Source organism: Penaeus japonicus, unplaced genomic scaffold (genome assembly GCF_977035675.1).
Source record: "Penaeus japonicus unplaced genomic scaffold, GWHDUDI00000001_assembly GWHDUDI00000032, whole genome shotgun sequence".
Taxonomy (NCBI): domain Eukaryota; kingdom Metazoa; phylum Arthropoda; class Malacostraca; order Decapoda; family Penaeidae; genus Penaeus; species Penaeus japonicus.
In genome coordinates, this window is record NW_028234434.1 from 28,928,661 (window position 1) to 28,940,760 (window position 12,100).

General features: G+C 40.0%; 3 protein-coding genes and 1 pseudogene across 6 annotated transcripts in view; 1 reads left to right on the forward strand and 3 right to left on the reverse strand.

The window, feature by feature from the left end:
* Window positions 1-3,159: 3,159 nt before the first annotated feature.
* Window positions 3,160-4,389, reverse strand: LOC122264320 (uncharacterized; annotated as a pseudogene).
* A 47-nt stretch (window positions 4,390-4,436) lies between these two features.
* LOC147467991 (uncharacterized) lies at window positions 4,437-5,764 on the reverse strand. The gene is made up of 2 exons (XM_086556220.1): window positions 4,984-5,764; window positions 4,437-4,657 (listed from the first exon to the last, which is right to left on the reverse strand). Exons 1-2 carry the CDS (start codon window positions 5,762-5,764, stop codon window positions 4,437-4,439), a joined length of 1,002 nt encoding a protein of 333 aa, XP_086412346.1.
* A 308-nt stretch (window positions 5,765-6,072) lies between these two features.
* LOC147467992 (uncharacterized) lies at window positions 6,073-7,480 on the reverse strand. Its single transcript, XM_086556178.1, has one exon. It carries the CDS (start codon window positions 7,349-7,351, stop codon window positions 6,116-6,118), a length of 1,236 nt encoding a protein of 411 aa, XP_086412304.1. The 5' UTR covers window positions 7,352-7,480; the 3' UTR covers window positions 6,073-6,115.
* A 3,553-nt stretch (window positions 7,481-11,033) lies between these two features.
* The window catches only part of LOC122255635 (dynamin-binding protein), a 35,701-nt gene continuing 34,634 nt past the window's right edge, over window positions 11,034-12,100 (forward strand). The window contains exon 1 of one of the 4 annotated variants that reach the window (XM_043019851.2): window positions 11,034-11,439. The gene's annotated coding sequence lies outside the window, so the exon portion shown is untranslated. The other 3 variants (XM_043019850.2, XM_043019852.2, XM_043019853.2) reach the window with 3 other exon arrangements.

The window sequence follows — 12,100 nt, forward strand, 5'->3', positions numbered from 1 at the left end:
GTCCCGTTGAGGAACTATCATTTACGTAGAACAGACCGAGAGGGAAACAGGGGAGGCGGTGTCACCATGTACATCCACCAGAACCTTCCTTCAATGAAGTGATGATTAATTCTGCTTTGGAATATGTTGCATTCAGAGTAAAATTCCCTAACACGTACCTGACTCTATGGTCAGTTTACTATCCACCTGATGATATGGAATAGAAGCTGATAGTCTGCCAAATAATAAGCAGACATTAGTTGATTTTAAATCTTTTGAATGAATGAGTAAAGCAAAAAGGAGACAAAACTGACTATTTCTAGAATTATGAAATAAAATGGATCCATTGGCGTCAACCGTCAGCAGGGCCGATGGTTGACAGCCAATAAATCCACAAACAAACTGGATGGTCAGCACCCGGCCCGCTGCTCATGAGCGCTTCGCTTTACTTTGCTTGCTTCTCAGCTTTTTTTCATTGCTTGTTTTATTGAAATTCTTGTAACAACTCTTGGTGAATGGGTAGCGGCCATGGGAAAATCATGGCCAGACCAAATAATACATTTTTAACGTGTGGAAAAGGATATATCTTATTTTTCTATGGGACTTCAATGTAAATTACAATCCCTTAACGATGGACATGAACACAATTGAAGGAAATAATGGGTATTTGCACCATTAAGTTATGATGGCAGTTTGGATGATACAGGATTGCAAATAATTGCGGTTGTAAAACATAACTAGTTACAGAAATTGGAACTTTCTGAATGAACTGCAAACTATGCTTGATTCTATCCACGCTAAATCCTGCGTAGTTATACTCTTCCCTTTCTACATCCAGACTGACACTCACTGCAGCATTGCAGGACTATAACTTGTTACCGCCATACAAGAGATACAAGGTTGATTTTTCCGGGACATGACAATATTATACGATAGTTGAATCACTGCAGAAGGAGATTGCAGCTGAGGAAACGCCGAGTTACAGTGATGCGGATTCTTCAGGGAAGGAGATATCTGCAATTGCCAGAATGTTGCATACATAGTACGGGCTGTAGAAGAAATTTCCATTAAAAACTTCATGGAAAAAACAATGGGCTTGTGAAGGAGCAAAACACGGAAAGGAAAATTACAATCAAGCGATAATCGACATACAGGTAAAAATTGCTGAAGTTTAATGACGCTGAAGATACTTTTGGAAAAAATAACTAGCCCAAAAACCGTGACAAATGCAAGGAAATCAGGTCTGATGGACAGTATGGAGATGATGTCGTGGAATGTTTAGATTACCCAAAAGTTCAACATTTCGTATTAAAGAATGATATAGACGTAATTGGTCTTGAATCTAGGAACATAACAGGTGACAGGCTTATTATCTTCACTCCGAAGACCAAACACGCGGAGTGTTTACTTCCATCAAGAGTTCAGCACCGTAACTGGTAGCGACGCCGTGGAGAAGTAACGGCATTTAAAATTGTATCTGTAGTAGGTTTCTTAATTTTCGATCTTATTTTCTCAATACATATGCATCATCTTACACATTTTTATAATTGACCGAAGTTCTTTTCATTATGTCTTATGTTCTATTCCATTTCATTTTTCATGTTTGTTTATTCTTACCACTTACATTGTGATTATTTGTATTGGGCATTTCTTATTCTTATGGCAAAGGAAAGTGCTTGGAATGTAATCCAGATTTGTTATAAGAAAGAAAAACCAAGATTGCATGTGGGCACTGAATACAAATTCAATTTCTGGTGGTTACAGCACTTCGGCTTGATCCTTCAGAAATTGTAGCGTTGCTTTTTGCTGTTTTTTTTTTTTTGTTTTTTTTTTAAGATGTGCATAAAAAAGGCTGGAAGTATAGTTTACAAATTAAACACATATAATAAAAGTTTCAATGTAAAGTTATTCAGATTAACTTAGCAAATACAAGTATTGTTATATACATTTAACAAAGAAAACAATTCCTCCCCTTGAGGAGACAACTCACGAGAGTGGTGGGTGGAAGGCGAGTGAGGACCCACCCTTGTTTAGGAGGTGGGAGCTCACTTCCCAATTACCCTCAGGCATCTAACCTTACCCGAAAAAGTCTGGCTACGCATGCTCGATTCCGTAAGCTCGTTAGCCATTCATTGGTTAATTCGGCATTTCACCACGTATATGATATGCATATTTGCAAATACGACACATCCACCGACTGTATAACGCTGTTTTATTTGTCTATCTACATGCCTCTTGGAGATGAGATGCTTTGATCTCCGACATTTAACCGATTGCATTTACTTTGACTCGACTCTGACAGTAGATGACTTTAATGCAAGGCACTTACAATTAGAGATGGACAGAGTCTATGAAAACGAGATTAGATTTTACAAATTTCTTTAGAGTAGGCCTGACTCATGCTTGCTGGGTGGTAAAGACACGACACATATAAAGGATGATTATACCTGCGTGAATGGCGGTTAGGGGATTCAAGAAGAATGTGAAGGAGTATATAAACTTTTTAGTGATTATTTTGCATTCTATACTGAGTTTGCGTTAAGGAAAAAAACAACTTAAATTCTAAAGAAAAGTTAACTCCAGACACAAACGACAGATAATTATTTATTTACAATATAGAGATCTGGTAGAGATATTGCACACCTATAAGTTTAAATAGATTCAGCAAGGATTTGTTCAGTGTAAGGAAAATTAGATAAATAAAATTAGATATAGTAAAATTGAAGAAGTACACAAGACTTACCGTAGGTTAGTTGAAATGTGCTTCTAATTTGAAGAAGCAAATCACGTCTGCTGAAGTGAGCTTTCACATGAGATACGCCACGTCACCCCGCGCCGCCAGACTTTAAAGTGTACGTCCATTCACATGATAAACACTTTCTTCGCTAAAATCGTAGTCAACGTTGTTCATTTCACGTCACTCCGTACAATTATGGGTGGGAGAGGAGGGCATGTGAAAGCTCCCTTCAGCAGACGTGATTTGCTTCTTAAAGTTAGAAGCACATTTCAACTAACCTACGGTAAGTCTCGTGTACTTCTTCAATTTTACTTCAGCAAATCACTTTTCTGCTGAAGTACGCTTTCCCATGAGGTTTTAAAGCCATGTGGATGACGTACCTCAATATTATTATTTTTCATATTTCTTTTTTATTATGTTAAGAAGTTAAATAAAACTTAAAATAACAACTAGTGTTTATTGAGAAATTACAAACTGCTGACACCCAAATTAATTAACAAACTTTATGGCACCTTCACCAATAAACTAACTATTCTAATACTGCTTCCTGAAATGGGTCAGTATCTTGTGTTATGGTTTTATCATAATATTTAGCAAATGTTGCCTCCCTAGCTCAGCCAGCCTTTGCCATGATGTGGGCAACTGGAACTGTCATTGCCTTGGCTTTTGATGCTGCAGCTGAGCGAACACTTCCTGGAGTAAATTTTTTAGTATCCACACCAGACATGTGAAGAACTGACTTGATCCACCTAGAAATTGTGTCTTTAGCGGCACTTTTATGTGGTTTAATGAAACTAATAAACAATTTGCTCTCATCATCAACATTACTTCTTATATGCTTAGTTCTACTGATATAAATTTTCAAAGTTTCAAATGCACACAAATTCTTATCCTTTTCATAAGCTTTCAATTTGATAAACTGAACATTAAATTTTGGTCTGCATTGCTTAATATTGCCTGCTAACCACATACATATAAAATCCTTGCCTATGATGATATCCTTTAAAATTAATAAATGTAGAGTTTGCACTCTGGCTGCTTGTGTAAGTGCCAACAACATAACTAATTTCAAAGTTAAATCTTTCAAGAAAAGAGAATGTAAAGGGCACATGCTTCTTAATTTTTCTAAAACTGGCTGGACATCCCAAGTTTCAATATACCTGGGTTTTGCTGGACGCATATTGAATACTCCCTTTAGCAACCTGACAACGAGAGGGTGGTCCCCTGCCCTGCGACCATCCACCACTATCCCAAGTGAGGAGAGAGCTGCCCTTGCAGTGTTGATACACTCATACCCGACACCTCTGCAAAAAGTTTCAGATAAAAATATTATAACTTGTTCTACAGTGGGAGTATTGTGTCCATCTTTTGAGATGCGGTCTGTACTGCTTTCCTGTTCCTGGTTTCCAGGACGCCATGATGAGTTCTGTACCCGTTTCAGAAATTCCTCGGTCTCGCATTCTTTCCCTGACAGTAGACAGGCCATCAACTTTGTATGTTTCATGATGGGATGTTCTTCTGACGAGATGGGCAGCCTTAATATGTTCTTCTTCCTCGTTATAAGGCGAGGTTCCCTGATGAGCATTCTCACTAATATTCCCATCCAGGGTTGGGATGTCCATAGGGGCACAACCATCCATCCTTTTGCCTTTTCTGCCCGAACTTTCTGCAGACACCTGGCAGTCAATGAAAAGGGTGGAAATATGTAAACCAATTCAAACTATGCCCAATTTATTGAGAATGCATCCAAATGTTCAGCTTCAGGGTCTGGTTTCCATGAACAAAACCGTTTCACATGTTTGTTAAGTCTGGATGCAAATAAATCAATGCTTGGTAGTCCAAAAATTTCGCAGATAACCCAAAAAATGTTTTCATCCAGTTTCCACTCATGTTTATCATTAAATCTGCGGGATGCTGTGTCAGCCAAGAAATTTGTTTTACCTGGTATGTGAGAACATATAATCCATGATTTGTACTCTGCACACCATTCCCATATGTTAATGCTAATATCATTACAGATCTCAGATTTTATACCACCCATTTCATTAACATAGTTCACTGCTGTATGTGTCACAAAATATTTTTTATGTTCTTCCCCTGAATTTGTTGTTCAAATGATTTCAGAGAAAAAAGGATGGCTTTAAGCTCTAGTGCATTAATATGTAATTCTCTTTCTCCTGGCAACCACCTGCCGTTTGCTGTTTGGTGGTTAAAATAGCAGCGACAACCTAAGTTAGAAGCATCAGTATACAGCTCAATTTCAGTACCTAGCCTGAAAATGTTTCTATTTTCACCTGCCACATGATTTATCCACCAGTTCAAATCTGTTTTCATTTTTTCTGTAATTTCCATTCGTTTGTCAAAGTTGGCTCTTTCCTTTGCTAAAGCTGCAATTTTTGCCCTTTCTAACTTTCTGTAATGTAACTCACCCATTTCAACTGCTGGAATTGCAGCAACCAAAATGCCTATTACTCTAGCAACTTCCCTGATTTTGTCTTTCTTTTTGTTCATTGATTGTTTGCAACTATTCACAAGGCTAATTATTTTGCGCTCTGGTAGCGTAACTGTCATGGTCTCCGAGTTAATGATGTTACCCAAATATTCAATTCTTTTGGTTGGCTGTAACACAGACTTATCTTCATTGATGCAGAAACCCAGTTTTCTTAAGACCTGCATTGTGCCTTGAATGCATTCCTTGCAACCTAACCATGAACTGCTGTACATGAGAGTGTCATCAATAAAGCTGGTAATAATATATACCATCTGTCTCAACTTAGCAAAAATGGGCTTCATTAACTTAGTAAACAGCCTAGGGCCATCAGAAATACCGTTGGAAAGGCATGTGAACTGGTATATTTTTCCTTGCCATCTAAAACAAAGATATTTTTGTTGCTCATCTGCTATTTTCACTGAGTAGTATGCTTTACTTAAATCAACTGAAGCCATGATGTCATTATTATTTATGAGCCTAATTGCTTGCTCAAAATTTTCAATCTTAAGATGCTTATATGAAATATGCTTGTTTAGCTTCTCTAAATTAAGGACCATTCTATATTATCCATTCTTTTTCTTCCTCAGAAAAATTGGTGAAATAATCTGCTCATTCTGTCTATGAGTTTCTATGATCCCTTTAAGCTCAAGCAATTTAATAGTTTCTTGAGATATGATTCTTTGTTCATCAGAGCTAAACACACATTCAATTTAATTATGAAATAAATGTTCAATGTTGTTTACATCAATATCAAGATGACAATTTGAAACAATATCTAAAATAAATGGATCACTTGTGATCTTTTGTCATTCGTGCACAAACTTAAGAAGTCTACCTGCTTCAAATTTGTGGCTTACCTGAGTTATTGCCGGGAATTGCTGAGTCCCCGGCCCCTTGCGTTTTTTGGCTCAGTTTCTTGCCTGGAGGATTGCCTTATGAAGCCAGCCCTGCGGTGCTCTTGCCCCACCAAACTTGCCAGCGGCAGATTTCCAAGATGAGAACGACTTCTTTGGCGCGATCTTATTCCTGAGCTTTTCAGATTCTTCAATTTGTCTTGCTGACTGCGAGACATCGTCGCCAAACAAATACCGCGTCATGGGTACCTTATCTGAGCATAAGTGAGTGTATTTGGGATTAATTTCCCGCTTGATGATGAATCGCCTGGCCAAGTTATTACGGTGGTTGGCGTTCCCAAGTAATGCAAGCGCTCCATTTATCATACCCACTTCCTGGGCAACCCCTGCATGACCTTCATCTTGTGCAATTTTGTCTAGAGCAGTGAGAGACTTTATGATGATGGTGGCAGCCATCAGAATGTCCTTGCTGACCTCTTTCATACGAGAATCAGTCTTTATTGCTTCAATCTTGAGAGCGTCAAAGATCTGTGTGTTGCAGACAACAGGTGTTAGTGCATGGCAGTTGCCGGGCCTCTTGGTAGCCTCATCCTCTACAATCTGCTTGTATTCTTCTTCACGCATACCGTGATCAAATAGATAATTCACCATATCAGCCACTGGCAGCTCCATATTTTCAGAAATGTCTTCCAAAGGCCCGTATGTTTTTGCACTATGCAAGGGTGCGCTGCCAATACTTGGTTCATCATGAATTTCACCATCTTCATCCTCATCACTACCAACATTAAAACCAGAGAAGCCTGTAGAATCCGTAATTGTTGACTGTGAAGAGAGAGGATTTGCTACTTCACGTTCAAGGGAATGTGCAGCATTGGTGCTGGTGTTGTCGTCACTTTGACTCCCCTCCCGGCCTCTTGGGGCTGCCACTGCACCCAACATGCATTGCTGCCGGTCGAAGGCAGACTTATCCTTTTCCTTCTTCAGTTCATTGATTTCTTCACGTAGCTCTGATATAGCCTCAAACATTATTGTCCAGGGAGGGGAGTTAGCATCATCATTTGAGGTACAGGGTGTGGGAGGAGGCGGCACCTGCTGCCCTTGTTGCCCTGAAGGCTGGCATTCCTGTCCTCGATCATTCATGTCAGAGGTACGGCTACGTTTCGAGCTCTCTCGGTGTAAAGAGGAGCTTCTGTGCTTAGTTCTTCCAGAACTAGTTGAACTTCCTCCGTGAGAGGATCTGGTGCTAGAACCATGTCTCCCTGACTGGGAGCTTATGTCAACAGGAGCCATGTTGGTGGGGCACTGCCGCTACCCCTCAACCCAGCAGATTAACACTTAACTGGGCGAAATATAAGCACCAACCCGCTCCACAATCAGATAACGGGTAGAAAAATTCACAGGCACCACTGTGACCATAATTTTTTTTCTTTGGAACATGAAAAAATGTTAATCCCAAGCCAAAGAGGGAGGACGTACGTCTGGACAGCGTGAGATTACCGAAGCAACTGGCGGCGCGGGGTGACGTAGCGTATCTCATGGGAAAGGTACTTCAGCAGAAAAGTGATTTGCTGAAGTAAAATTAGATGCAGTAACATGATGCTTAAAGGGTGGACACAGATGTTAAAAGATTACACAGAAGAAGTGGATTACAAGAGGCAGACGGGAAGAAGATAAGGATATACTCCTTAACATATCAAATATGTGTGGGAAGAAAATAAAGGAAAAAAAATATTGGTTAGAGTTAGCACAAAATATTGTGAGAAGCAAAAGTCGTAAGGGAATATAGTGTCATGTCAACAAAGTAAGGGGGCAAAAGAAATAACCTCATAGGTCACCCACACCCAGAGGAGGGGGCAACGAACATAATGAGGAATGGGGAAACATCTCTGGCTTCACATCCACAAAGCACTCGTGGCGCATTATTTAAGCTGAATGAAAGGGACAAATACTTTCATCCTTAAAGAGGTATCTAGTTAGAATATAACTACACACGAAGTCATAAATATAGCTAATAGAAGGAAAAGCACACTACCAAGAGAAGATGGAGTGACATTTGTTATTATAACTTTATTAGTAATTACGGAAAACAGCTTTTTTTCTAGATATATTCAATATAAGCTATTCGGAGGGGAGATTAATTAGGCCCTGGAAAAGCCCCATCTAATACCCCATCTAAAGTCATCTGGGGGTTACAGACCTTTAAACCTGACTTCTTGTGTATGCAAAATGATGAATGTCATTAGATTGTGTGATTCATAGTTTATCAGATGATTTACAGAGAGCTTTCAATAAAGCTAATGTGGAAGTAATTACATATGAACTGTAGTGAATGTCTGTCTGATAGGAAAGCTTGAGTTCGATTTCAAGGCTGTGTTTTAGAGGAAATAAATTCGGAGTTGGGTACTCCACAGCGAAGTGTAGTAAGCCCAATGCTCTTTAATATACTAATGAACAGAAAAACAACAAAAAAATATCCTCAGGTCGTCCAGCCGATTATATATGCACATGGTATATTGATATAGGCAACCACAACGCCGTCTATATATAGCATTGGACAGATTTACAAGTCTTGCTGAAACATTGGGACTGGCCATAGAGGAAGAAAAGACATAGTTTTAAGTAAACGAAGAGGTAACGTGACGCTTAAGTAAAACGACAAACCAGTGGAGAAAGTGTTGGCAAATAGATATTTACGTATGTACATTAGCTTTTCCGTCCATCTTGTTAATGGGAGCGGCATGAGGAAAGATATTAGTGATTGATATGGCTAATGGTTTTAACAGCATCAGGACTTTTTATAGACGAGACAAGCCAAGATATATGAAATAGCTGAGAAGTACTATCGATTATTAAAACTCGAAGGACTATTGACAACTCTTCAGACACCCTCCAAAGTGAACCATGAAAGGGTCAGGTTTTAACAGATGTTGATCACCTTTACATGAACATGATGATGTATGAACCAGGTCAACTTATAGCAAGGGCTTTCATCAGACAATTCACTGAGAGTGGCATGGTCGCCACAAGCAGTGAGACGAGTAATCATATATAACCGAGGCAGGATGAGTAATGAACAATATTGACCACACTTAGAGAGAGTGAGATCATTGATAAAGAAGTATTCTTTGTGTATGGTAAGGGCCCTGTGATCGAGAACATTGTTAGCAATAGCTCATAGGCTGCGAGGCCAGGGACGTGTGATTACCTTCGTATGGTTGTCATGCATTTCAGCAGTACGCTTAAGCAGGCAAGGATTAATATCAAGAGGATACATTTAGACTATGACGAGTTGATTGAGACGAGAGAAATCTTGCAATACTATATGCATCAAGTATGAACACAGACTTCACTTATGGGAGGCGCAAGAGCAAATGTTAAGGCTCTATTAACATGAAAATTAGGTTAGGGTACAAATATCATTGTTAGGTATGCCGACAGGTGAACAGAAGTGTTTAGTGTTTAGGCAACCAAGGTCACACTCATTGGCACACTATATCTTGCACTGTTCCATGCCTCCCACAAACAGAAACGTAGAGATAGCTGGGCTCCCTGAGCAGGCTGTACGGATGGTTACAAATTATCTAGTTATTGAGATTTTGAAGAAAAAAAATTACATTGATCACATAATTGTATTTGGTGAATGTGCATATAAGACTGTGGCTCCCCTTCTGTTGAGACTATAACCCGAGCAAGATTCTATTAAGATTTGGGTGAAGATCATATATGATGCCACATCCTGTTGAAGTACAAATAGTTTTCGTACTATTTTGATTTTTTTTCCCTTCACGAGAATAATTGCATTTTGCTGATATATGTATGTATGTATATATATATATATATATATATATATATATATATATATATATATATATATATATAATATATATATATATATATATATATATATATATATATATATATATATATATATATATATATATGTGCGTGTGTGTGTGTGTGTGTGTGTGATATATTCGTGCATATGATTATGTGAATCCAGAAGCGGACTATCATGGTGAGGGTAAAAATTAATCGTGGTATATCCCTCTCTTGATGTAAACACTTGACACTGTATGCTTACAACTTCTCCGCCTTATACGCTGTTTGTATTTCAATCTGTCAATATAGCTGTATTTTTTAAAAATAGATATGTGAGTCCAGAGGGATACTTAGACTAGTCAAAGACAAAAAGTTATCCTCTCTTCCAGACTCACTCCTCTCCTTTTTACCGACCCCCTCCCTCTTCCCTTCCTACTTTCTTCTTCCTTTCTCGAACCTTTCGCTCCCTCAATCCCCCTCTCCCTCCCTCCTCCTCTCCCTATCCTCTATCTCCCCCCTTCCACCCCACGCTCTCTCCCTCCCCCTTCCTCTATCTCCGTCTCCCACCCTCCCTCCCCCTCTCCCCTTTCTCTATCTCCGTCTCCCTCCCTCCCGCCCCCTCTCCCCATCCTCTATCTCTCTCCCTCCCCCTTCCTCTATCTCCGTCTCCCTCCCTCCCCCTCTCCCCATCCTCTATCTCCCTCCCTCCCTCCCTCTCCGTCTCCCCCTCCCCCCCCCCCCTTCCTCTATCTCCCTCCCTCCCTCCCCCTCTCCCCATCCTCTCTCTCTCTCCCTCCCCCTTCCTCTATCTCCGTCTCCCTCCCTCCCTCCCCCTCTCCCCATCCTCTATCTCCCACCCTCCCTCCCCCTCTCCCCTTCCTCTATCTCCGTCTCCCTCCCTCCCTCCCCCTCTCCCCATCCTCTATCTCCCACCCTCCCTCCCCCTCTCCCCATCCTCTATCTCCCACCCTCCCTCCCCCTCTCCCCTTCCTCTATCTCCGTCTCCCTCCCTCCCTCCCCCTCTCCCCATCCCCCTTCCTCTATCTCCGTCTCCCTCCCTCCCTCCCCCTCTCCCCATCCTCTATCTCTCTCCCTCCCCCTTCCTCTATCTCCGTCTCCCTCCCTCCCTCCCCCTCTCCCCATCCTCTCCCTCTCCCTTAATCCTCTTCCAGTTCAGGCGCACCTTCGTAACCTCGCATTTATCACCCAACTCGTCTGCACATATTGTTAATTGCTTTATTTCCTCGGTTTCTTTCTTTATCATGGTTTAACTTTCTTGTTTTACCATGCTTCTTTTATTTTAGAAGGACCTTTCACAGACAAAAAATATACAACAAGACCTTTACCGTCACGAAGAAACGGGAATACGGAAGAGAGAAAAAAGTGAAGGTTCAGTTGCGTTGCCACACAGCTGCTTTCGGTTAGACACACACAAGAAAAAAAAGAAAATAAAAAAAAAAGCCAAAACAAATAGAAAATATATTAAATGCAACCTTAATCAAGCATCACACGGTTGCCAGGTCTCGCCACATAGTAGCATAGAGCAGTAAGACCAAGAGGTAGATACGAGTTATATCAAAATCAGTTCTTAGTGATGATATTATTCCAAAAGACTTTTCTTTGAGGTTGTCCCATGGGCGTGACAGGGCGGTGCTTGAGCAGTCACGTGACTTTGGTGGGCGTTTGTAGGCGTGTCTTTGCAAGTTGAAAGTTGCAGGTGTCTTGATTGAGGACAGGACTGTGCATTGGGGTATGTTGTGTCAGAATTATAAATGTTTGTTTTTTTATTTTGTACTGAATGGTTGATTTTTACAAAATGTTTTTGCGATTTAAGACAAACATGTAAATTACATGCCATTAGTTGTTACTTGTCTTATTTGATTTTTTGATGTTACTTTCGATTTCATTTTTGTCTTGAAATCCATTCAGAGGTTGGCGATTTTTTTTTTCTCCTGTCCCTCTCTCTTGTTTTTATTTTATTATCTTTTTTATAATTCATTCATTTCGTGAGTGACCTTCAAGGACATGTGGAGGTGTGTTTAGGAATTTACTGTTGGTGCAAAGGCCAGTATTGACCTATTGATGCCTCAAACTTTTCTTTTTGTGAGGCTATTGTTCAACAGATTTTGTTTTTGTCTAATGCTGCTTTGAGGAAAATGTGTTTAGTAAGATATTATTGTGTTATTGTCTTTGTTTATATCTGTTCAGTAACTCTAATGT